General features: G+C 44.0%; 1 protein-coding gene across 8 annotated transcripts in view; it reads left to right on the forward strand.

Annotated features, from left to right (window-relative positions):
- The first annotated feature begins 268 nt into the window (after positions 1-268).
- The window catches only part of ADRA1A (adrenoceptor alpha 1A), a 115,561-nt gene continuing 91,745 nt past the window's right edge, over positions 269-24,084 (forward strand). For 7 of the 8 annotated variants that reach the window (XR_013966380.1, XR_013966381.1, XM_080796077.1 and 4 more), the window contains exon 1: positions 269-1,592. Coding sequence is in view for 6 of the 8 variants with exons in the window: in XM_080796077.1 (XP_080652203.1) it covers positions 710-1,592 (883 nt within the window). In the remaining 2 variants the exon portion in view is untranslated. Of the gene's footprint in view, positions 1,593-22,309; positions 22,361-24,084 lie in introns of those variants that run through there. The other variant, XM_080796080.1, reaches the window with a different exon arrangement.

Below are 24,084 nucleotides of genomic sequence, written 5' to 3' on the forward strand. Positions count from 1 at the left end.
GCGCCTGGTACACACGCCGCCCTTCTCTTTGCGCTCTTTCAGGAGAACGCGAGCAAACAAAACCCGCAGCCGCCTCGCTCTTGGCCAACATCTCAAATCCACTTCCCCCGGCCTGCGCGCGGAGAAGCTGCATCTGTAGCCCGAGTCCACCGCGGGCCAGTCACCCTGTGGGTAACTGCGGGCCGGCAGAAGCGCCCAGATGCTGGCGATCCCCGCCTTTGAGAGTCGACGGCAAACCGGTTCTTGATTGTGGTTTGCGGGGAGACTGGCGCTGGACTATTGAATTCTAAATAACGTGCAAAATGCTCAATCTTCTAACCAGGACGGATCAGACAGCACGCAAAAGCGGGCCCCTGTAATTCTGCGACTGCGTTTTGCAACGTGCCTCCTCGAGCTTCGCGCCAAGCCTCGGGTAGGAAGGGAGCTGGGGCCGGAGGCCAGCACCCGGGGAGGACAGAGTCCGCGGGTAGCCCCGTGCGCCCCCGGCCATGTCGCCTTTAACGTCCTGCCCCTTTGCGTGGCCTTCTGAGGGTTTGCGCGGCAGGCCGGGGTTGCTTCCCACCCGAGCGCGCTCTCTCACCCGCAGCTAACCCCAGCGGGCAGGGCTCCCCTGAGCCAAGACCTTTTGACTCTGCTCCCCCGCTTCCGCCTCCGCCCTCGCCCGGGGGTGGCTCTTGAGAGCCGGACCTCGCCGGCCCCGGCTGGGACCATGGTGTTTCTCTCTGGAAATGCCTCCGACAGTTCTAACTGCACCCACCCGTCGGCACCGGTGAACATATCCAAGGCCATTCTGCTCGGAGTGATCTTGGGGGGCCTCATCATTTTCGGTGTGCTGGGCAACATCCTCGTGATCCTCTCCGTGGCCTGCCACCGGCATCTGCACTCGGTCACTCACTACTACATCGTCAACCTGGCGGTGGCCGACCTCCTGCTCACCTCCACCGTGCTGCCCTTCTCAGCTATCTTCGAGATTCTCGGCTACTGGGCCTTTGGCAGGGTTTTCTGCAATATCTGGGCGGCGGTGGACGTCCTGTGCTGCACCGCGTCCATCATGGGACTCTGCATCATCTCCATCGACCGCTACATAGGTGTGAGCTACCCGCTGCGCTACCCCACCATCGTCACCCAGAAGAGGGGTCTCATGGCTCTGCTCTGTGTTTGGGCGCTCTCCCTCGTCATCTCCATCGGGCCGCTCTTCGGCTGGAGGCAGCCTGCCCCGGAGGACGAGACCATCTGCCAGATCACCGAGGAGCCCGGCTACGTGCTCTTCTCGGCGCTCGGCTCTTTCTACGTGCCGCTGACCATCATCCTGGTCATGTATTGTCGGGTGTACGTGGTGGCCAAGAGGGAAAGCAGGGGCCTCAAGTCTGGCCTCAAGACAGACAAGTCGGACTCGGAGCAGGTGACGCTCCGCATCCATCGGAAAAATGTCCCAGTAGGAGGCACTGGGGTGTCCAGCGCCAAGAGCAAGACGCACTTCTCAGTGAGGCTCCTCAAGTTTTCCCGGGAGAAGAAAGCGGCCAAAACACTGGGCATCGTGGTGGGCTGCTTCGTCCTCTGCTGGCTGCCTTTTTTCCTAGTGATGCCCATTGGTAAGTCTTTAAACACCCTGTTAAATTGCTCCCCTCTGCCACCCCAGACTCACAGTAAAGGGCGGGGGGCGGGAGGGAAAGAAGAATAATCTGCATTTCAAACAGCAAAGCCCTGGGTGGGTGGGGGGGCAGTTTGGAAAATGCTCCCTTGTAGAAAAGTGAATTTTAGTTCCCTTTCTTCTCCCAGTCTCATTTATATGATTATGTCCTAGAGCACTTTTTCAACTAGTGTAAAGTGGCTTCCAGCAGATTAATTGGTCTCCTTAATAAGAACGTCAACTTTTCTTAATGCCTTTAAGCATTGGTTTAATTTAAATAGATCCCTCTTCTTTGGAGTCTCAGAGTCTCGGGCACACACTTAGGCAGGGGCTGTGGAATGCCACTTTCACCTCTGCTGCTTGGACTGCAAATTCTCTTGGCCTAAAAATAAGCACCATACTTATTCTGAACAAATGTGTAATTTTATTATTAGATTAGATTACTCCTAAGGGTTAGTCATAATGGTCTGCTTATGTTCTGTATCTGTGTTAATTTTATTTTCTGGACTCAGTATGGAAGAAAGTGTGGCCAGCCACTGGCAAGGGGAAAAAAAGATGATTTTGTGTCCAAACGAATTTAAGCTTTAAAGAATTCAGCATAATGTTTCCAATAAGTGAATACTTTCCCCTTTATTTTAGTAGTATTAAAACGAACAGTAGTCTTATCCAAGATCATTCTGAAAGTTGCAGATGACACTGTTTGAAAATAATACAGTAATGTTACAAATCCAATTTTTGCAAATGCCATATTAGCTATTGTCAAAACTAATTAGCACATTGTAATTATCAGCAAGCTGATCCACTTGGACTAGTCATCTATCTCTGAGAGGCCTTTGTGAGATCCCAAAATGGTTGTTTGCTATTTTTGGTTTGTGAGCTCAAATATAGACCCACGCATTGCTTGTCCACTAACTCTAGCAAAAAAAAAAAAAAAAAAAAAAGATAAAAATTAGTAAAAGTTCATTTCTGGCACTCTAGAGCCAAATTTAAGTGGCATGCATTCAAAGTACTTTAACTTGCAACTCTGTGTTGTAATAGCAGCTATTCGTTTCTGAGGCCAACTCAAAACTTCATTTGTCCAGGCTCTTTATTTCATTCTCCCTCTCCGGTTATTATTCTGAAATCCCAAGTCGGGGGAAGCGATTCTTCAAGTTCTAGAGCTTTGCTAATACCATAGCCACCAGCTGCATGTGGCTGTTTAATACGAATTAAAATTAGGGATAATTACTATTCAGTCCCTCATTCTCACTAGCCAAAGTTCAAGTGCTCAATAGCCACACATGGCCAGTGGCTCCTGTTGGGGACAGCAGAGATATTGAACATTTTGATCGTTGCAGAAATTTCTCTTTAGAGGGGCTGCTTAAGAGGCCCTCCTCAGTCCACTCACTGGCTTTCCATGGTGCCTGCCCATCTCGATTGCTCACTCTGTTCCTGGAAGTGCATCACAGCTTTGAGTTTATTTAAATAACACCCTGCCTGAGCCACGGTTTCCCTGCCTTTCTGCCTCCCATCTCTTCCTCCTGAAGTTTATTCGTGCATCTGTGTGCTCATATGGCACTTGTTACATTGAGCACTGGTTCTCCATGGGTAGTTCAAACAAGGCAACAAACTCCTTGGCGGTACAATGTTTGCATTTTCTTAAGGGAGGTAGACAAACAAATGAATGCACCTTAAGAAGTCAAGGATTACTAAGCAGTAAAAAAAAAAAAAAAAAAAAAAAAAAAAGGCAGAATAAGAGGACAAAGATTTGTAGATTTGTAGAGGATAAAGATTTTGCAATGGGGTGGGTTGTCAGAGGAGTCCTCTCGGACGAGGTGATATGGGGGAGCAAACATTGCCAAGTCCGGAAGGGCCTTTTGGGCAGAGGGACGGCAAGTCTAGAGATGGGAAATAGCCTGACCTATTCAAGGGAGATCAAAGAGGCCAGAGTGGCTGAACTACAGAGAACGTGTGGGCAGACAAGTTCCAAAATGTGTTGTGGAGATGAGGTCAGAGTGCCGTGAATCTTTTAGGCCCAAGTGGAATTTGCCTATTATTCCAATTGCGTTGGGATGCCCTCCCCTCAGACAGGTTTTAGCAGGGGAGTGTCTGGTTTTATATTTTTAAAGGATCATTCGGGTTGTTGGGTCGAGAGTGGGCTGTTTGGGGGCCAACTGTGGAAGCAGGGAGACTGGGTGGGAGGCTGTTAGAGCAACCAAGGGTGGAGAGGTCGCGATGCCTAGTGCTTGGGTGAAAACAGGTGGGGTGTGAGATGTGATCACATTCAGGACTTATTTCACAGGTGGAGCCGACAAGTTTGGACATAGGGTATGAGAAAAAAGAGAGGAATTAAAGATAACTTCTGGTTCTGGGGCCTAAGCACCGGGGTAAACAATAGTGCGTTTGGCTGAAAATTAGAGAATGATGGAGTTGTTAGGGGCTGGCAGGAGTGGGAAGCACAAGTGTTTATTTTGTGTAGCCCTGCTGAGAAGTGTCTATTCACCATCTAAGTAGAGATGCCAAGTAGCAGTTGGACGCATGAGCTCCAAGCGGAGAGGGGCAGCTGGGCACCCTCTAAACTGGGGACACAGCAACATACTTAAAGCCACAGAAGTGGATGGGTCTACAAGGGAGGACATATGGAGAGAAAGAAGAGATAAGAACAGAACCCATGGCATTCTGGTATTTGAGGGCCTGGAAGAGGAGGAGAATCAACTAGCAGAAGAAGTTGAGAAAGAGTGGGCAGGGAGGTAGGAGGAAAACCAGGAGACTGCATTGTTCCCAAAGCCAAATGGAAATGTTTCAAGAAGGCAAAAGTATTGAGCTGTGTCAGAGGCAGCTGCTCGGCCAAGTCAGAGGAGGGCTGGGAATCCACATTGGATTTGGCCATGTGGAGGAGGTCCTTGCGGATATGAGGACGTCCTTTGAGGATAACAGTCTCAGTAGAGTGAGGGAGACAAAAGCCTGACTTTGTGCTTCCTAGAGAGAATGAAAGATGAAGTGAGAGCAGTGAAAAGAGGTAACTCTTGGGAAAGTCTTTTCTAGACAGTGGAGCAGGGAAATAGAGGAGAGCTGGAAGGATCTAGAGAGAATTTCAAAAGGTGGGGGATAGGATACCATGTGTATATTCTGACGGAACGATGAAGTAGAGTTGCTGATGGTGTAGTTGAGGGAGAAGGTGGGATTCAGTGCCCAAGTGGAGTGTTGGGAAGTGAGGGAGAAGCCAGAGTCTGGAAGCACAGAGAGGAGCAGACACGTAGGAGAAGAGGTAATCAGCTCTTCAGAGTGTATTTATGCCCTTGACCTAATCAAAAGCAAGATCATCAGCTATAGGTGAAGAAGGCATAGAACGTGACACATTGGTTTGAGGAGCAAAAGAAGATGTGAAATATTAATCTTTGAGGCAAGGGCGTAAAGAGATGATGGAAATTTCATAGCATTCCCAGAGAGTCCTACGGACATATTTGAGATTTATAGTCATAAATGGAAAGGAAGACCAGTCAAGAAGGCTGGTGTCCCTCCCCAATAGCTAAGAGGCAGAGGGTCAGGAACCACAGTAAGGGCATGAACTGGAACAGATGAGGAGTCACACAGATTCAGAGAGTGAACCAAAGGGAACTCTCATCTAACCATGGCCTCCCTCTTGGATCTGGTCTCCTGGGGAATTAGGACCTTTGAGGTGAGGGGTTACAGTGGCAGGAAGCCATGGTAAGACAGCAGCACCCAGAATCACTGGGCCTCCTTTAAATCCCAATAATGCAGTGTGGCAGGAAGGAAATTGAAAGCGTACAGTTGGCAGTCTGACCGGGCTGTTCAGTCGGAAGAAGGACCCTGAACCTACCAGGATCTGTGGTCCGGAGTTTCTCCATGCCACCGATTGAGCAAGAGACTATTTCTTCCAGGATGGATTGACTGTATAGTAAGTACCAGGCACTGAGTTAGAACAAAAAGATGAATAAAGCACATTCCCAACCCTCAAGGGAGGCACAGTCTAGTTAAGGAAACAAATTAGGAACAATTACCGCAAGCCTATGAAGTGGTATTCGAAGTGCAAAGGAATATCACCGTGAACTGTGTCTGGAGATCACTGTGGAAACTTCTAGAAGTGCCACTGTTGACTGAGCAGAGACTTGAAGCCTACACTACTTCTGCTGGGCCATCAGTGAGATGTTATTTGTTTTTAGGAACTGTTTTAAGGACATTTTTCATGCAAAATGTGAACCGAAGAATAAATATGCCATGAGATTTTCAGATACAATGGGCACAAGCTCTTAAGTATGACAAGTGCTCCCTTGGGAAGCAGAGATTATCAGTCCGAGCTAGGCTGTCACAGGACAGCGGGGTCAGAAACGAAGCCAGGCAGGAAAGCGCCCACAGGTGCGGGAAGCGGCCCAGGATAGTGAGTGCGCGCTCTTCCGTGGCCGCTCCTCTACCCTGTGAGAGGACTCCCCAGCACCTCCACACTTCCCTCCTCCCCAGCTCCAACCATCAAGGCCCGGCTGGTTGGCTGGTTGTCTGACCGGACTGAGTAGTGTGATTGCCGGTAGAAATTGACTTGCCCACCCTCAAGTCTTGTTTTCTTTTTGCCTCCCCAGTGTTTGGTGAAAATGTTGAGTCAGAACCCCTTGTGAGGAGGGATGTTGCCTCTGAGGTGGTTATCAGTGACTGTGTGGAAAAGCCAGGTTTTGATTTGGGAGCTGCATAGAGAGAACAGGACGGCGAAAGAAGGAAGGGTGAAACATACATCTTCTGGGGAGCTCCAGCTTTCCTAGAGCGGGTGTTGCCTTTGCTTGTTTCATCCCTTCGTCTAGAGCCTGCCAGTTCCAGAGTCATGGGGGCGGGTGGGAAAAGTCGAAAAGAAAGGGAAGCTGGGGACAACATTTACTGAACGTATTGGTGTGTCAGAACTCTGGTTCTCTGCTTTCAGGACAAAGTGGGCATTATTGCTGGACCTATTCATTGCTGTTACCTCTGAGTCAAAGGAGGCAGTGTTGGGCTGAGCTGTGGCTCCTGTGGACATAGAATATTTGATATTTATGTTAAAATTAAAAAGATAGTGGACCATGTGGCAGTAAGGAGGAAGAATGTGTTTTAAAATGGGGTGTTTGTGGGGAGGCAGAGCTGGCAAGGGGCTTACTGGGTAGAAGCAGTGAGGCAAAAAAGGATTCATTTGTTCAGCAAAATTTCATGGAGCATCCACTATGGGCCAGGCAGCTAGAGAATCACTGCAGAAAAAGACAAAAACAAAATCCCTACTCTAGTGAAGCTGAAAATCTGCACAATGAAATGCATCGCTAAGTTCCAGATGGTGATGTGTGAGACAGGACAAGGAAGAAGGGCGAGTGCAGATAATGACAGATAAATGACATATAACGACTCTTGTGGATGCCCCAAATAACCAGACATCGGGTTGCTTTGCTATAGATGGGAAGAGATCAGGCCCTGATTCTTCATGGGGAAGGTTGACCTCTTAGAGATAACGGTGTGAAGATAATCTAAGAGTTGTTACGATTTTGAGATAGGAGGCCAGTTTCTCAGTTACTCTGGCTCTACCACACACCATCCCAAAACATAGTAGCCTAAAGCAACAAATGTTTTACAGCTCACGATTCTGTGGGACAGGGATGAGTCAAAGCCCAGTACATCTATCTGACCGTTGGGGCTGCCTCTCAGAATTGGCGGCCCTCTCTTCCTCCAGTGGTTATACACCCAAGTTTCTCCCTCCCTCCCTCCCTTCTTCCTTCCCTCCTTCCTTCCCTTCTCTTCCCTTCCCTTCCCTTTTTCTTTCCCCCTTTCCTTCCTTCCTTTCAAGACTTAGTATTTATTCCAGAGGGAGAGAGAGAGCGCGAGAGCATGAACATGAGCGAGAGGAGGAGTAGAGGGAGACAGAAAGGGAGAGAGAATCTCCAACACACTCCCTGCAGAGCACAGAGCCTGACACAGTGCTCGATCCCACGACCCTGAGATCAGGACCTGAGCCAAAACCAAGAGTGAGACACTTAAGTGACTGAGGGACCAAGGCACCCCTTGACCATCTTTCTTTCTTTCTTTTTTTCTTTCTTTCTTCTTTTCTTTCTTTCTTTCTTTCTTTCTTTCTTTCTTTCTTTCTTTCTTTCTTTCTTCATTCATTAACGTATAATGTATTATTTTCTTCAGGGGTACAGGTCTGTGAATCATCAGGCTTACACAGTTCACAGCACTCACCATAGCACATACTCTCCACGATGTCCATAACCCAGCCACCCCATCTCTCCCCTCTAGCAACCCTCATTGTTTTTCCTGAGATTAAGAGTCTCTTATGGTTTGTCTCCCTCCCTGGTCCCATCTTGTTTCATTTTTCCCTCCCTTCTGCCTACGACCCCCTGCCCTGCCTCTCAAATTCCTCATATCATGGAGATCATATGATAATTGTCTTTCTCTGATTGACTTCTTTTGCTCAGCATAATACCCTCTGGTTCCATCCACATTGTTGCAAATGGCAAGATTTCATTTCTTTTGGTGGCTGCATAGTATTCCATTGTATATATATACCACATCTTCTTTACCCATTCATCTGTTGATGGACATCTAGGTTCTTTCCACAGTTTGGTTATTGTGGACATTGCTGCTATAGACATTCAGGTGCATGTGCCCCTTCGGATCACTACGTTTGTATCTTTAGGGTAAATACCCAGTAGTGCGATTGCTGGGTTGTAGGGTAGCTCTATTTTCAAATTTTGAGGAACTGCCATGCTGTTTTCCAGAGTGGCTGCACCAGCTTGCACTCCATACAGTGTAGGAGGGTTCCCCTTTCTCGCATCCTCGCAAACACCTGTCGTTTCCTGACTTGTTAATTTTAGCCATTCTGACTGGTGTAAGGTGGTATCTTATTGTGGTTTTGATTTGTATTTCCCTGATTGCGAGTGATGTGGAGCACTTTTTCATGTGTCTGTTGGCCATTTGGATTAGACCAGCTTTCTTAAAGCTTTCTTTCCAGGAGAGCCAGGGCAGACACTGCCAGGCCTTTGAAGAGCTAGGCCCAGAACTGGCCCAGTGTCACTGCTGTCTCATTCTGCAGTGAAAGCAAGTTATAAGGCCCACACAGGTGCAAGGGGGAAGGACGTAGCTTGATGTCCTGATGGGCGACTGGCGAATGCACAAAGGGAGGGAGGGTTATTTTGACCATCTTGCAGCACATCTCTCTCACAAGCATATCAAATAACATTTCTCTTTCATCTGCTAGTTTTTTATTGAGAATTTCCGATATGCTGGGCTTTATGCCATGCACCAGGTAAAAAGAGTCTGGGTCCTCGCCTTCCCGAAGGCTTCTAATCTCTTTGGATCAGATAATGTCTGATTAAAAAAAAACAAACTGTGTACAGTGAAGAGAATGTAGGTGGTACCATGAAAACATATACTGTGGATAAGAATGACCCTGAGCAGGGAGGGCAGAAAAGGCTTGCTTCAAAGGAGGGCTTGACCTTTGAGCCAAGATGTGCAGCATGGGGAGATACTTGGTGGCTGCAAGGGTGATGGGGTGGGATGGGGGGTACAGAATGGGTCAGGACTCCGACAAGTTTAGCTGTCTGGAAAATCCTCATGGACATTCCCCCATCCGCTGTGTGTTAATTCTTTCCGCCCATGGTTTCGTGATGCCTTTTCTAGAAAACTTATTTTTGTTGTGTGTTGGGCACGGGGGCCACGTGGATCTTATTCTTCAAGACACAGAATGGAAGGGTTCTCAATAATCTGGTGAGATCGGTAGGATGGGTTTGCTTTCCACTGATGTTTTCTTCCCCCTAATTTCAGAACAAATTGTTAAGAATATTTGAGACTCCTCTCTTCTTCCCAGACTTTATGCTGAAAAATCTCAAACACACAGAAAAATTGCAAGAAAGTACGATTCACCACTTAACATTTGCTCACACTTGCATTTTCTCTCTCAGTCAGCCTCTGCTCTATCTTGTGGGCGTATGACCCACAAATGTTCTCCCAAGCTCTGAGGCAGTGGGGGAACGGGGTTGCATTCGGGGAACAAGTCCAAAATCCTTTATCCTTCCTTTGCCACTGGATAGACACAGCCTATCCCCTTCATGTACTGAAAAAACAAACAAACACACAAACACACAAAAGACAAGACTGTTGGCTGGTGTGGCCAGAACGAAGGTGTGTGAGATAGCTGGTAACGAATGAAGCTGGAGAGAAAGGAACCAGACCAGATATGCTCTTCGAGCCATTTTATGAGTTTTTGACCAGGAACAAGGGTGACATGACCAAGCCTGTACTTCAGACTGTCAAAGGCTTCGTGGAAAGAGGACTGTGGACAGGCCAGTGGGAGACCTTTACACGGGACAGGAGAGCCATGTCCTACCAGGCGCCATCCTTCTCACCTGCGGTGGCAAATAGTTATTTTCGTGAGCTGCTACATAGTTCTGGAATTCTTCTTTGTCATTGCCTCTGGCACAGATTTATGAGAAAACCTTTCTCTGATCACAAATAGTATAAGCAGACTTGGCTTTAAATTAATTCTGGCTCTTTCCACGAGACGAAACTGTCAATGAAGATTTACTGTCATATTCAGAAGAATGTGCTGCAGGCTCAGAAAACATCTAGAATGAGTTCCAACAATGCTTTGAACAATAGCCGACTCTTTCAAATTAGGCTACAGACAGGCAAGTCATTACTTTGAAGGAGACAGCATTTAAGGATGAAGGCTTTGCTCTGTTTTCTTGCCCCGTGGTTTCAGGTTCAGATGGGAGGACCCACCTTCCTTGTCTCGCAGGTTCCCTGTATTTTACTGGTATTTGGTTTGCTAGCTGGAGGCTTGCATCACGGCTTCTCATTTTTAAGTTGTATATTTCTTTGCTATTTGAAAAATTTCCCCCTGTATTCTTATAGTCACTTGTATTTTGACTTTTGTAATGCAAAATTGCTTGTCTGCATTTTGGCTGCTTTTTATAAAGCCATTTATTTTTATTTCTTTTCTATTTGTAAGCTCATTTTATACATTGAAGATATTAATCACTTATTTATAGTATATACTGGGTTGCCAGTTTTTTTCTCATTCTATAACCAGATATTGCTGAGAAAATGTAGCTTCTTTATTTTCCAAGAAGTGATGTGATCTTTTTCATGAACTCCATGGAAATACACACACACACACACACACACACACACGCACACGCTTTTAGTCAAATCCAATAAGCTCAGCCTGATCCCATCGTTTAAGCAGCGTCTTTATATCCTTAGTCTCTTTGAAGTAACACAAGCCATACAGATTTGCCCGCTAAGTTGTTGACCAGGTCGAGGGGCTCACACGATCTCCTGGGTATGTGGAGAGGAAATTAGGACCCTTGGCTGACACTTAAGTGTGATTTTTAGTGTCCTGCTTTGGGGAGGATGGTGTAGTCTAGTGACTAAGCACTAGTTGTCCCCTGAGGAGTCTGAGGCTGTTTGTTGTCATCCACTAGCCCACTTGATGACCCAGGGAATCATTTTGTCCCTGGAGCCCCCCATGATCATCTCTTGCTCCTGAGCTAAAATCCTCCACAATGTTTCACCCCTGATCCCTTGAGATACATGGAGATCCCCATGAGTTCCTTCCACACCACACACACTACATGACACCACACCACGCACACCACACCCCACACGCCATACATACCACAGCACACCACACTACACACACCACATATACCACACCACACCACACACATCACACACACCATACTACACCATACCACACTGTACCACACAGCACCACACACCATACCACATCACACCACACACACTATTCCACACCATAACACACCACACCATACCACACCACACAAACCACACCCCACACCACACACATACCACATACACCACACCACACATACCACACCATACTGTACTGTACCGCACCATATCGCACATACCATACCACACCATAGATACCACACATAACATACCATGCCACACACACCACACACACCGCACCGCACCACACTAGCATGTTGACCAGGTTTGCTCTCTGCCCAGCTGTGCCGGCTATAACTTTGGTGTGCGGTAGCTGTCATGTGGCATCTCCCAGATACCCAGAATGGAGAGTGGGAAAAATCACCTTCACTCCCACCTTTGTCTTAAATGTCTCGAGGTCCTTGTTGAGAGGGGACCTCAGAACAAACACCCAGCTGCCTCTTTTCACTACCTTCTTCCCCATTTCCCCCCACAGTCCACCTGTAGAAGGTAGATGGGGAAGACGTTCCCTTCCTTTTTCTGGCTAAATAGGACATTCCTCTGAACCATGTCTTCTGCCTTCCCAGGGTGGCATCCATCTTCTGTGGAATAGCAAATTGATTTCAGACAGAGAGACAGAGAGGTTTACTAAAAAGGGAATAAAGATGAGGAGTATTTAATAATATAATTCTTACACGTATTTAGCAACTATGCTTTCCATTGGGGTTTTTCTCACATTTTATTGTTTTTGTGGTTTTTGCAAATACATGGACATTTAACATTTTTTATGTGGTCACATATTTTAATCTAATTCTTTATGAATTGTGCCTTCCTGAGGATGCTTGGAGAGATGTTCCCCAATGCCAGTTAGAGAACCTCTGTTTTCCCCCTGTTCTTTTAGGGCATCGTTTGTCATCTATCTGGAATTTATTTTTGTACTTTGGTCAGTGATGTCTAACCGTATCGATTTTGATGGTTAGCCAGATATTCTTTTATTTTTTAAGCCAGATGTTCTTTTTTTGTTTTTGTTCTTTTTTTAAAAGATTTTATTTATTTGACAGAGAGATAGAGAGAGAACACAAGTAAGCAGAGCGGCAGGCAGAGGGAGAGAGAGGAGCAGGCTTTCTACTGAGCAGGGAGCCTGATGCGGGGCTTGATCCCAGGACCCTTGGAACATGACCTGAGCTGAAGGCAGACGCTTAACCAGCTGAGCCACCCAGGTGCCCCTAAGCCAGATGTTCTTAAAAGATTTAGTGAATAACCTATCCTTTCCTGTCTTACTTGGAAAACCACCTTTGTTACATTAAAAAGAATCTTGGGACTCCCACTTCTGTTCCATAATTTACATCTCTCTGCTCCAGTATTGGAGCCACACTATTTTTTTTTCATTTAAAAATGTTTACTCTTTTTTTTATTGTAGTATGGTTGATATATAACATATAATATTTGTATTTATGACATAAATATCATACTTATCATATAGTATATTTATATTTTTATGTATAATATATAACAATTTTATATATATTAGATTATAATAAATATTATGTATATTTCAGATGTACATCCCAGTAATTTGACAGTTCTGTACACTATTTTAGTTATTATGGTTTCATAATACATTTTAACATTTTTTGGTATAAGGCCCCTGGATGAAAATTCTTGCACATTCCTTTTTCCAGAAAAACCCTGTCCCCCACCAACCCACACCACACACACATCCTGTCACATGTTAATCATAAATTTTTAGGATGTATAGATTAATTTGAAAAGTGACATTTTTATCATGCTGAGTCCTCCTGTTAAGACTTATGACATGTCGCCCCATTCATTTCCCTGGCTACTTTTGAACTCTTGTTTACAGTTTACTTTTCATCAGACTTACTAACATGTCCTAGAAAACTACTATAGTAGAGGATTTGGAAAATGCTGCTTTGGTGGTTCAGCATTAGATTTGGCACTCATTGTTGGTTTTAGATCAACACACGTCATCATATCGAGGCAGTATCTTTCTATAGTTTATAGAAACATCTTATCAAAACTGAATTTTAATTTTATCAAATGCTTCTTTTTTGCTACCCATCACTACCCACTTTTTTCTTTGACACTGTTCTGATAAATTTTATTTCATAGTATTAACCTATCTGTGTATTCTTGGATTAAATTCTATCTTGATCAGTGGCATTATTCTTTTTTATTCTGCTGCATTATACTAAATGTCTTACTTCTGGATTGCATCTGTATTTCTATGTGAAATGAATGTATTGTTTTATTTTATTGTGGTGTGTTTGTCACATTTTGGTATCAAGTTTATGTTAACATCATAAAGTCAACTGTGACACTTCCCATTTTTTTCCACAATCTGTAACAGTTTAAATAGCATAAGAATTATGTGTTCTTTGAAGGTTTGAAAGAACTTGCCCATAAAACATTTGGGCACAGCTCCTTTTATGGATGCAATTCTTGGAGACTGGTTTCTATTTCTTCTATGGATAGTGGTCTATTCTGATTGTCAGATTTGATAATCTTTGTTTTCTTATTTTCCATTTTCCTTCTCATTGAGGCTCAACATTTTCACATAGAATTCTACAAGAAATTCTTTAATTTTTCATTTCTATCTTTCTCATTTCCCACATCATGTGCTTATGTTTTCTTCTTTTTGTCTTCATTAAGATATCCCAGAAGATTGTCTTACTAGTTTTTTTCAAGAAACCCATGTCCTGGGTGTATCGATCTTTTTAATCTGTGTTCCAGGGCAATAATTTAATCTTTAGAAATTTCTTTCGTTTACTTTTTCTGTTTATATTTGGCCCTTTTTTTAAGTTCCCTTGCACAGATTGTCTGCTTCATGTATTTTCATTCTTTCTCGTCTAAGATTCAAAACAGTCAAAGCTGTACGTTTTCCTTCATGCAGGCTTGAGCTCTTTGCCCTCCGTGGTGCCAAGCAGTGCTCTCATTTAGTTGCTCCGATTTCCCCTCTCAATGTTCCCTTTGTCCTGTGTAGACCTAAGAGGATTCCTTGCAGGGTTCTTACTGTTAGTTACTTTGAAAATAATTGGTGTTTTTAAATGCCCCATTTCTAAAAATCAATTTCAGATTTACTACATTGTGGTCAGAAAACGTGAACTAAATAATTTCTAGCTTATGGAATTCATTGAGGTTTTCTTTGTGCTTTAACGTATGATCAATAATCAGCATATTTAATAGATTCCTGTTTAATAGGTACTTGTTAACTAAACTTTAATAGTGACATTTTTAAGATCTTCCTAATTTACTATTCTTTATCTCTATCCATCATCTGTTTTCTTTGTCAAATATTGAGGGAGGTATGGTTAAATCTTCCCACAGCTACTGGGAATAACTCTCCAATTATTCTTATATTTTTAACAGGTTTGCTTTATATATGTTGATGCAGTTGCTTGATACTTAAAAGACTGAGTCGCTAATATCTTCATTAAAGACAGACTTTTTGTCCTATTTGTTTTTCCTTGATGTGCACATTTAAAAAAATTAATACTGTAATCTTTAATTTGGTTTTGTTTGCATTTGCCCGCATAGCATTGCCTGTCTTTTTCTGTACCGGCTTGTGTATTTTGCATCACATAGATTTTTTTATAGCGTACACGTCTGATCTGGGTCTTTGTCTCTCAGTAAGGATTTAACTAATTTCCAGCAATTTCAGCAGGTATATTTGGTTTGATGTTTTCTTGCTTTATGCTTTCTGGCTTTATATTTGCTTCCTTTTCTTTGTTTTCTGTCTCTTGCAAATTGGACTATTTATTTTCTTTGTTTTTTAATTCAGCAGTGTTTTGGAAAGGTTGTCTCCCAATTTTATTTCTACAACAAGTTATCCTAGAGCTTTTCTTTTTTTTCAAAAGCATTTTTTACACCTTCAGTTCGTTCTTACCGCAACTTCTATCAGTCACCTTTGCCCATGTAAGGGAAGCCAAGTTTAGCATGTTTGGATTTTCTTTTCTTCATGAAACTCACATCTTTGGGTTAATGAAATTTCACATTTAAATTTAGATTATTGCTATTAGATGATTGTATTATCTACCCTGCTTTTGTGTCTTTCTATAATTTAATTTAGTAATACTAATTGCCCTCCTGTTTTATACTGTGATTTACTCACTCATGAGCTCAGGATTTTGCTTTGTCTGCTGTGTGAAACTCTGGCCTGTTTTGTAAATAAAGTTTTATTGGAACACATCCACGCCCATTGGCTTACAAATCGTTCACACCTGCTTCTATGTTACAGTGGTGACAAACTTGAGGAGTTGCTACAGAGCCTACATGGTTCACAAGGTTTAAAATATTTACTATTATCCTAAAGCAGAGTATAACACCAAATAAAATTTTACCAATGAAGACATATGCAAAATACATTTTCTAAGCCCTTACATGCCTGAGCCTGAACACACGAACAGCAACTTCTCTGAGTAGAGAACTTGAATTATATACATATATTTCTTAATTTCAAAATACTGTAAGTTCTCCTTTGTTTCTTGGTATTTAACACTTTATAAATGACTTGAGGTCAACTTGATTTTTTTTTTTTTTTTTGGTCAAGTGTTATCTTTGTATATGTATATGTTTTCTAGCCAAGTTGCGGATAGAATTTTTTTTCCCAGTCAAATTTTTAAAAATGTCTCCTGGAAATTTCTGGTTTGGGGGCAATATTCATTGCTGTTGCCTGGAAACCCACTGCACATCTTTTTGTCCTGAATTTAAAGACCGCTTCTGGGACGCCTGGGTGGCTCAGTTGGTTAAGCAGCTGCCTTCTGCTCGGGTCATGATCCCAGCGTCCTGGGATCGAGTCCCACATCGGGCTCCTTGCTCGGCGGGGAGCCTGCTTCTCCCTCTGCCTGCCACTCTGTCTGCTTGTGCTCACTCTCGCTCGTCTCTCTCTGTCTCTCTGACAAATAAATAAATAAATCTTTAAAAAAAAAAAAAAAATAAAGACCGCTTCTTCAGTGCCCGCTTCCTCTGGTTCGCTCTTCCCCTTGGAATTCACTGTAGCTCCTGTGTCATCCTCCTTTTCCTTTTGCTTTCCCCTCTCATGTTAGTCACCTTTTCAGCTGTCTTTCTCTGGCTTCCATTCAAGTTTCTCACGTTTGGGTTCCATTTTACTGAGTTAGTCTCAGGAATGCCCAGTCTCCCCTACATTCTCTCTGCTCCACTCGACTTGATTGGCACATTGTTGTCTCGTCATTCTTGCCTACCCTGACTTTATAAACCGAACAGCTCCTTATATCCCATTGCAATACAACTGAGAGATTTTCTTCCATATTAGTCTCTGAAAGGTGGGCTTTTGCTCAGACTTCTCAGAGGCACCTCATACGCTGAACAGCTGAATCGATCATGTGAACAGTAATCCTTCTCTTTTTGTTCAACCTCATTAAGGATGACCTGAAAATAAAATAAGAAGTGGGCTCTGGTTGCAACTGGATGAGTCCCTGTGCCCATCTCTCAGACCCAGATTAAGGGGAGAAGGAAAAGTATTGTCTTTGTTGTAGTTTAAGTTTGCCGGGGTACAGACCTCTCTATCCACAGGGAGCCAAGAAGGAGATAGAAGGAAAAGGTTTCAGTTTTATTTAGCAGTTTGTTTGTCCTGTTTCCTTGGCCCAGAGGGTTCGGTGGCATCTTCTCCTTGTGGCATGACAAGGAAATCTGGGATCTCTCTGGGATCCACGTCCCTGAAAGCCTCCCTTTACTTGTCTGTGGAGCTTGCTTCAGAGAAGCGAGGGGCTTCCCACCCTGTGGGAACCTCAGCATTGTACTCTTCTCTGAAGCTTGAGTACAGTTGAGATTTGTCTTTGAAAAGCTACCCCTGAGTCTGCCTCTGTCTCCAGAGTCATTATTCAAAGCCCCTGGGGGTGTCACTAAGCAACGACTGGGAAACGTCTTACTCTTGCCCTCTTTTCTTGAGATAAACTGAGGACTTAACAGTCCTTCATTCAGGCTGCCTTGTGACCAATCTGTAGTTCCAGAAATTTCTCAGAGGTTCTGGCTCATAGATATCGCCTTTACCTCATGTCTTTCAGCAGTGATGTAAAATGTCATCTATGCTCTATTCTTTTAGCTTTACTGAGAACTTAGAAAGGGGATGAGGAAGTTCAGCTTGACCTTGACTGACGTCACCTCCTCGGCTCAGGTACCTCCCACGTTGATACCAGAATGGAAAGCAGAAATGAGAATAACCTGATGTGTGACCATTTCCTTTGGTGCCATGGAAACTTGTGGTTCCAGGCAAGGCAGGTGGAGGAAGATACCCATGGGGCTGGACAGTGGCAGAGCCCCTGGATAGTTCCGTAAGCTGAACCTTCTCTTGTGGCCCTGACCATATGAGGTTTAGATGGAATCAAGTGAAGAGTTAACAATCATCTTCCTAGAGAAAGAGATGAAGTAGTTTATGTAGCTGACGTAGTAGGTAGTTCCCTAGTCACTCCAGGCTGCTGTAACAGGATACCACAGACTGGGTGTCTTAAACAACAGACAGATATTTCTTATAGTTTTAGAAACTAGGAAGTTCAAGATCATTGTGTAGCATGGTCAGGGGCTTGGCTTCCTCCTGATTCACAGGTGGCCAGTGTCTCACTGTGTCCTCTTGTGACAGACCGAGGTCAAGCTCAGGTCCCTTCCACTCCTAACAAGGGCACCAATCCCCTCATGGGGACCCTACCCTCATGGCCTCATCTAACTCAAATCACCTCCCAAAGGTCCCACCTCCAGAGATTTTAACACTGGGGTTAGGACTTCAATGTATGAATTTGGAGGAGGATACACACATTGAGTTCATAGCAGTGGTGCTGACATGCCATTGATTACATCAGTTTAATTCCCAGAACAAGCCCATACCGTAGAAGTTGTGTGCTCATGTAGGGATGCAGAACGTCAGGCACAGCAGACGTGGACTGACGTCTTGCAGGACCTCCTTGGCTACCTTCCCCGGAAGTGGGGAAAGTGATCTGGCCATGAGTCAAAAGTCTGAGTTTCAGTTCCTCATCGGCAGGAAAGGGGACTCGTGTAGGGCCAGTGGCGTTCAGACTTCTCAGCTTCAGAACTCATCGTTCACATGAAATCAGACGAAACTCCAGCTTCACAAAGTGGTACTTGGGGGGTGGGACGAAGCAGCCAGGGGACCGGGGTCCTAGACTTCCTGCCTCGCCTCCCTGAGAGCAGCCGTTGTGTATGGGGGGGATCTAGACCGCAAGTTGCTCTCTGTGCTAAAGGTGTCTGATTCCAGACTCAGTAGAGGGTGTCCGAGGAGGTTCTGGAAGGAGTTAGGTCTGCATTTTCAAAGGAGAAGGAGGGAAAGTTGACAAAGGGCACATCAGCTGTCATTATTCTGGAATGCTGGCAGAGCCGTAGTCTTTGCCCAAAAAGGGTTTGAAAAGGGAACGTTGCACACTAACTTTCTTTCTTTCTTTTTTTTATGTGCTGTCCACATTTAGCTTATTGCCAGGCCATGTAGTTGCCAGTGAGAAACCTGCTGTTTACACATTGATCACATAGTTGATTCCTTATAACGAGAGAGGTTTCTGGAAGCTTCCTTACAATTGACAACTGTGTTGTTTTATTTTTTTTTTTAATGATTTCACTGTCGTTAAGAGATAATTTAAGGACAGGCTCAGAAGTGGATTCTTTTAAAGGAGACTCTGGGAGAAAGTAAAATCCCAGAAGAACAAACTGTCCTGCAGAAGTCAGTTCTCAACCCGGGGTAACTTTGCTCCTTAGGGACATGTGGCACCGTGTGGAGACGTTTTCGGTTGTCACAGTATCCCAGTCGGGCTGGGAAGCGCTGTTGGCATCTAGTGGGCTGCTAAGCCTGTCACAGCACCCAGGACAGCCCCACCACATGGCGGTACCCAGCCCAAAATGACAACAGTAACAAGCCTGAGGAACTCTGCTTTTTATTCCAGGAATTCCTAGAATCTGTCCACATCTTTAGAAAAGCACAACTCCAATTTCAGTTATCACTCAGAGTCTTTTCAGTGTGTTTCCTACATCCTGACTAGTCATTCCAAAAAAACCTCTAAGGTTTCCATATGGCTAAGGTTTCTCAGGAGCTAATAATTGTCTAACCATTGTTTTTGAGGTAAAATTCACATAACATAAAATTCACCATTTTAATCATTTTACAGTGTATGATTCAGTAACATTTAGTACACTGACAATAATGTGCAACTGTCCCACTATCTGCTTCCAAAACATTTTCTTTTTTTTTTTAATTTTATTTATTTATTTGACAGATAGAGATCACAAGCAGGCAGAGAGGCAGGTGGTGGAGGGGGGAGCAAGCTCCCCGCTGAGCAGAGAGCCCGATGCGGGGCTCGATCCCTGGACCCTGGGATCGTAACCTGAGCCGAAGGCAGAGGCTTTAACCCACTGAGCCACCCAGGCGCCCCTGCTTCCAAAACATTTTCACCCCAAAACAAAACCCTGTACCTATTAGCAGTCACTCCTCATCTCCCACATCTCAAGCCTCTGGCAACTGCCCGTCTGCTTTCCCCTGTCTGGATTTGCCGAATCTCAGTAGTGCAAATAAATGGAAACACATACTGTATGGCCTTTTTGCCTGGCTTCTTTTACCTAGTATGTTTTCAGCCTTCCTCCATGTTGTAGCACAGACCAGTTCTTCACTCCTTTTCATGACTGAATAATATTTCATCATGTGGATGCTATATTCTGTTTATCCCTTCTGCAGTCGAGGGACATTTGAGTCATTTCTGCCTTTTGGCTCTTGTGAATAGTGCTGCTATGAATATTCATGCAAAAGTTTTTGTTTGAACACCTCTTTTCAGTTCTTCTCAGTATATATGTAAGAGTAGGATCTCTGGGTCATATGGTACTTCTATATTTAACTTATTGAGGAATTAAAAAAACTGTTTTCCACAGCTTCTGCCCCATTTTGTGTACCTCCCAGCAATGGATGAGAACTCCAGTTTCCTCGCATGCTCACTAATACTTATTTTCCTTTCTTGCCTTTTAATTATAACCATCCCAGTGGATGTAAAGTCGTGTCTCCTTGTGGCTTTATTTTGCATTTCCTTCACAATTATTGAGGTTAAATATCTTTTCATGTACCTATTGGCCATTTGCATATATTCTTTAAAGCAATTTCTGTTCAAGTCCTTTGCCCATTTCTAAATTAAGTTGTTTGTCTTTTTGTTGTTGCGTTGTAGGGTTTCTTTATATATTCGAGATACTAGACCCTTATCACATTAATATGATACATATATATTTTCTCACATTCTATCTGTGGGTTGCCCTTTCACTTTCTTGAGAGTGTCCTTTGATGCACAGATATCTTTCATTTTTATGAAGTCCAATCTATCTGCTTTTTCTTTTGTAGTTTATATTTTTAGTGTCATAGCTAAGAAAACATTTCCTAACTCCAGGTTACAGAGACTTATCACTCTGCTTTCTTCTAAGAGCTTTATAGTTTCAGCTCTTTAGGATTTGGACCCATTTTGAGTTAATTTTTATATTTGATGTGAGGTAAGGTTCCAGTCATTCTCGTGTGTGTGGAAATCCAGCTGCCCAAGAATCACTTGTTGAAGAGACTCTCTTTTTCCCCTTGCACCCTTGTCAACATTCAATTAATAATTGATACTTGACTCCTTTCTGGGCGCTTAATTTTCTTTCATACTATCTACATGTCTGTTATCCTAATACCAGTACCACACTGTGTCGATTGCTGTAGCTTTGTACTAAGTTTTGAAATGGCTATCTACAACTTTTTACATTTCCTGAAGTATAATGAACTCCTTCAAAAAGACTACCTCTTTTTTAAAGAACTACACAGACTAGTAGAGGTACACAATACCTTTGGAATACCTAAGTTCAAAAACTCTGAAGGTGCAAACGTTCTACATAACCAATTTGGGGCCCCAAACCTAACTTGATCAGAACTCATCTGGCAGAGAACGCAATCTGCACTCAACTTGAATCTATTGATTTTATGAGACCTATGAAAATCTAGATTTCAGAATATAGAACATAGTGTACAGATTTTTTATAGATTTTTATATTCACACATTAAGTTGTAGAAACATTATCTGTTTGATGTGGACAATCTTAGAAGTGGATTCTTTTTGATGTGAACCCACACCCTTCTGGTGGCAGTGTCTGGCGTACAATATATGGACCATAGAATCTTTATAAAATCTGAAAAATCCTGAATTCCAAAACTCACGTACTCTAAAGGTTTTAGAAAAGACCTGTCTCCTTCTGAACATCTCATGATACTCAGAACTCTGATGACATTCTGTCTTTGTTTAGAAAAACAGGAGGAGCAACAAAGAATCACGTGTTTTATGTGACTAATATTCATGGCACAGCCGATCTATGTTAGTCAGTGTGTTAGGCATTTTATCTACTCTGTCTCATTTACAGTTTTTCAAAGCATAGGTCCTGTGGGGAAAAATAACAAAGCAACCCTTGGCCGTGAAAAGTTGGGAGTGGTTTTTCTGAGCCTCTTTCTATTAACAGGAGGAAGTGAAAAGAGAGGCTTTGTCCGGAATTCAAGGTCCTGCTTAGCTCCTGTTGGTGGGAAACCAAAGAGTGGTTTCCTCCTGCGGTTGGGTGGCCTCTGTCTGCTCTGGCCTCTGTATGAGGACTGCTTTCTTCCCTTTTATAGTTTCATTCGGCCTCATCATTCCAGAGAGAAAGCAGACTTGCCCTGATTCCTTCTTACCTCTGTGTGGCTCCGTGCAGCCATCATGGGCTGTTTGTGATTTCCAGATGATTGTTTTCCTTCAGATTAGTTAACATAGTCTGGAATTTTGCCCTTTTAGGAGTTCTTCTGGTTTAAATACTGGCCTTCAAGATCGTTCTCTAAAATGAAATGGTTAGGTCATCCATGACATACATGCATTCTGTGTCTGGTACATCAAACCCTACATCCTTAGCCCATTGTTCAAGTGGTGTTTTATTTAACTTTGTAGTTCCCTTGTAAAGTTATAATGTGGTGTTTATATCCTTATTTTACCTTCCCAGGAAATGAGGCTCATAAAGGTTAAATCGTCTATCCAGTGACACCAAACTAGTAAGTAACAGAGATCTGTCATGATTTTACCTCTATTCTATAGCATAACTTTCCCAATAGAATCACATCAATTGGGGCACCTGGGTGGCTCCGTCGGTTAAGTGACTGCCTTCAGCTCAGGTCATGGTCCCAGCCCACGTCAGGCTCCTTGTTCGGTGGGGAGTCTGCTTCTCCCTCTCCCTCTTTGTTCTATCTCACTCTCTCTCTCTCCGTCTCGCTCTTTCTCAAGTAAATAAATAAAATCTTTTTAAAAAATCATATTGATTATGTGGCATAAGAAACATTAACTGTGGCCACCATCTATAGGAGACAATAGAGAATCTTACACTCTGTTCCCTGACCTGTCATGATTAGCTCATAGGATAAGAAGGGAAGAAGCAGGCAAATGAGAGAATTGAAGCTGGAAACGGTGAGGACAAATGGAGTAGAAGAGGAGGAAGGGGAGCACGGAGTAAATTATTAACAAAGTGAGTTTAATGTTCACTGAGTTCTCGGGTGGTTTCATGTCCAGTTCTTACCCTGAACTTGCCGATGAGTCCAGAAGTGTTTATGAAGCACAAAGCATCTGCCACATGCTTGGTTCTGAGCTAAGTGTGATGGAGGTTCCCATGGAAGACGACCCACTGCCTTGAGGTCTAATTGGGAGAAAAGGCTAGAACCCCTCTAACAATAGTTATCAGGACAAGATAACATTCTTATAAATGCCCTACCAATTCAGGGGCAAAGTGTTTGAGGCAGGGCTTGGGAATCTCTGGACTTCCAGAGAAATGGAACGTAGAGGAAGGGAGTCTTCAGCTGGATCGTGAAGGGTAGGGTTTGAAAAGCCAAGCGTCAAGGCAGGAGGGAGCGTGCCATGTTCATGCGCTAGGGAACTGGCCCGTCCGGAAAGGGTGGTTGAGTGTGTGTGTGTGTGTGTGTGTGTGCGCACTCACATGTGCGCGCGCATGCTTGCTCATGTGCATACAGAGAGAACCATGGACGACGGCATGACCAGGCTCAATGGCACTGTGTTCTGGGTGGTTTTCAGACAAGGATTTGGGTCTTGGAGCAAGAGAATGTCGGGAAGTCCTGTGGCTCTGGTAAGGCAGGGAAGCGACATGGTAGAGTAGTGTTAGTGATGGCAAGATGTGTTGAGGTGAGAGACCCAGCTGACTGTGTAGGCTGGAATGAGGAGCTGAACGGGGCATGGCCATGAGACACAGGGGTGATCCAGGGGTGGTGCAGAGAGCAGGGATACTTCTGGGTAGAGTCAGTGGGAACCAGAGGCTGCTTTTGAGAAATTGGGATCAACAAAAGGTAGCATTTGAGTTTTTTGGGTTTTTTTAAAAGATTTATTTATTTATTTTAGAGAGATTGTGCCCCAGGTTGGCAGGGGATGGGGGGCAGAGGGAGAGAGAGAGAGAATCCCAAGCAGACTCCCTGCTCAGCATGGAGCCTGATGTAGGGCTTGGTCTCAGGACCCTGAGCTGAAACCAAGAATCAGATGTTTAATGGACTGAGCCACCCAGCCGCACGTGGAGCATTTGAGCGTGGACAGAGATGCTAGGAGGAAGAACATGTCCTGGAAGGCCTTCGGTTGTGACCAGATTCCACCTGCAATCATGGTGCTTAAGTGAAAGCTTCTAAAACGTGTGATGTTCACTATGGTAGATGCAAGCCACATGTGGTGAATTAAATGTGAGTTAAATTCATGGAACTAACAGAATTATAAATCCAGTTTCTCATT

Source organism: Martes martes (assembly GCF_963455335.1).
Source record: "Martes martes genome assembly, chromosome: 2".
In the NCBI taxonomy this organism is placed as follows: domain Eukaryota; kingdom Metazoa; phylum Chordata; class Mammalia; order Carnivora; family Mustelidae; genus Martes; species Martes martes.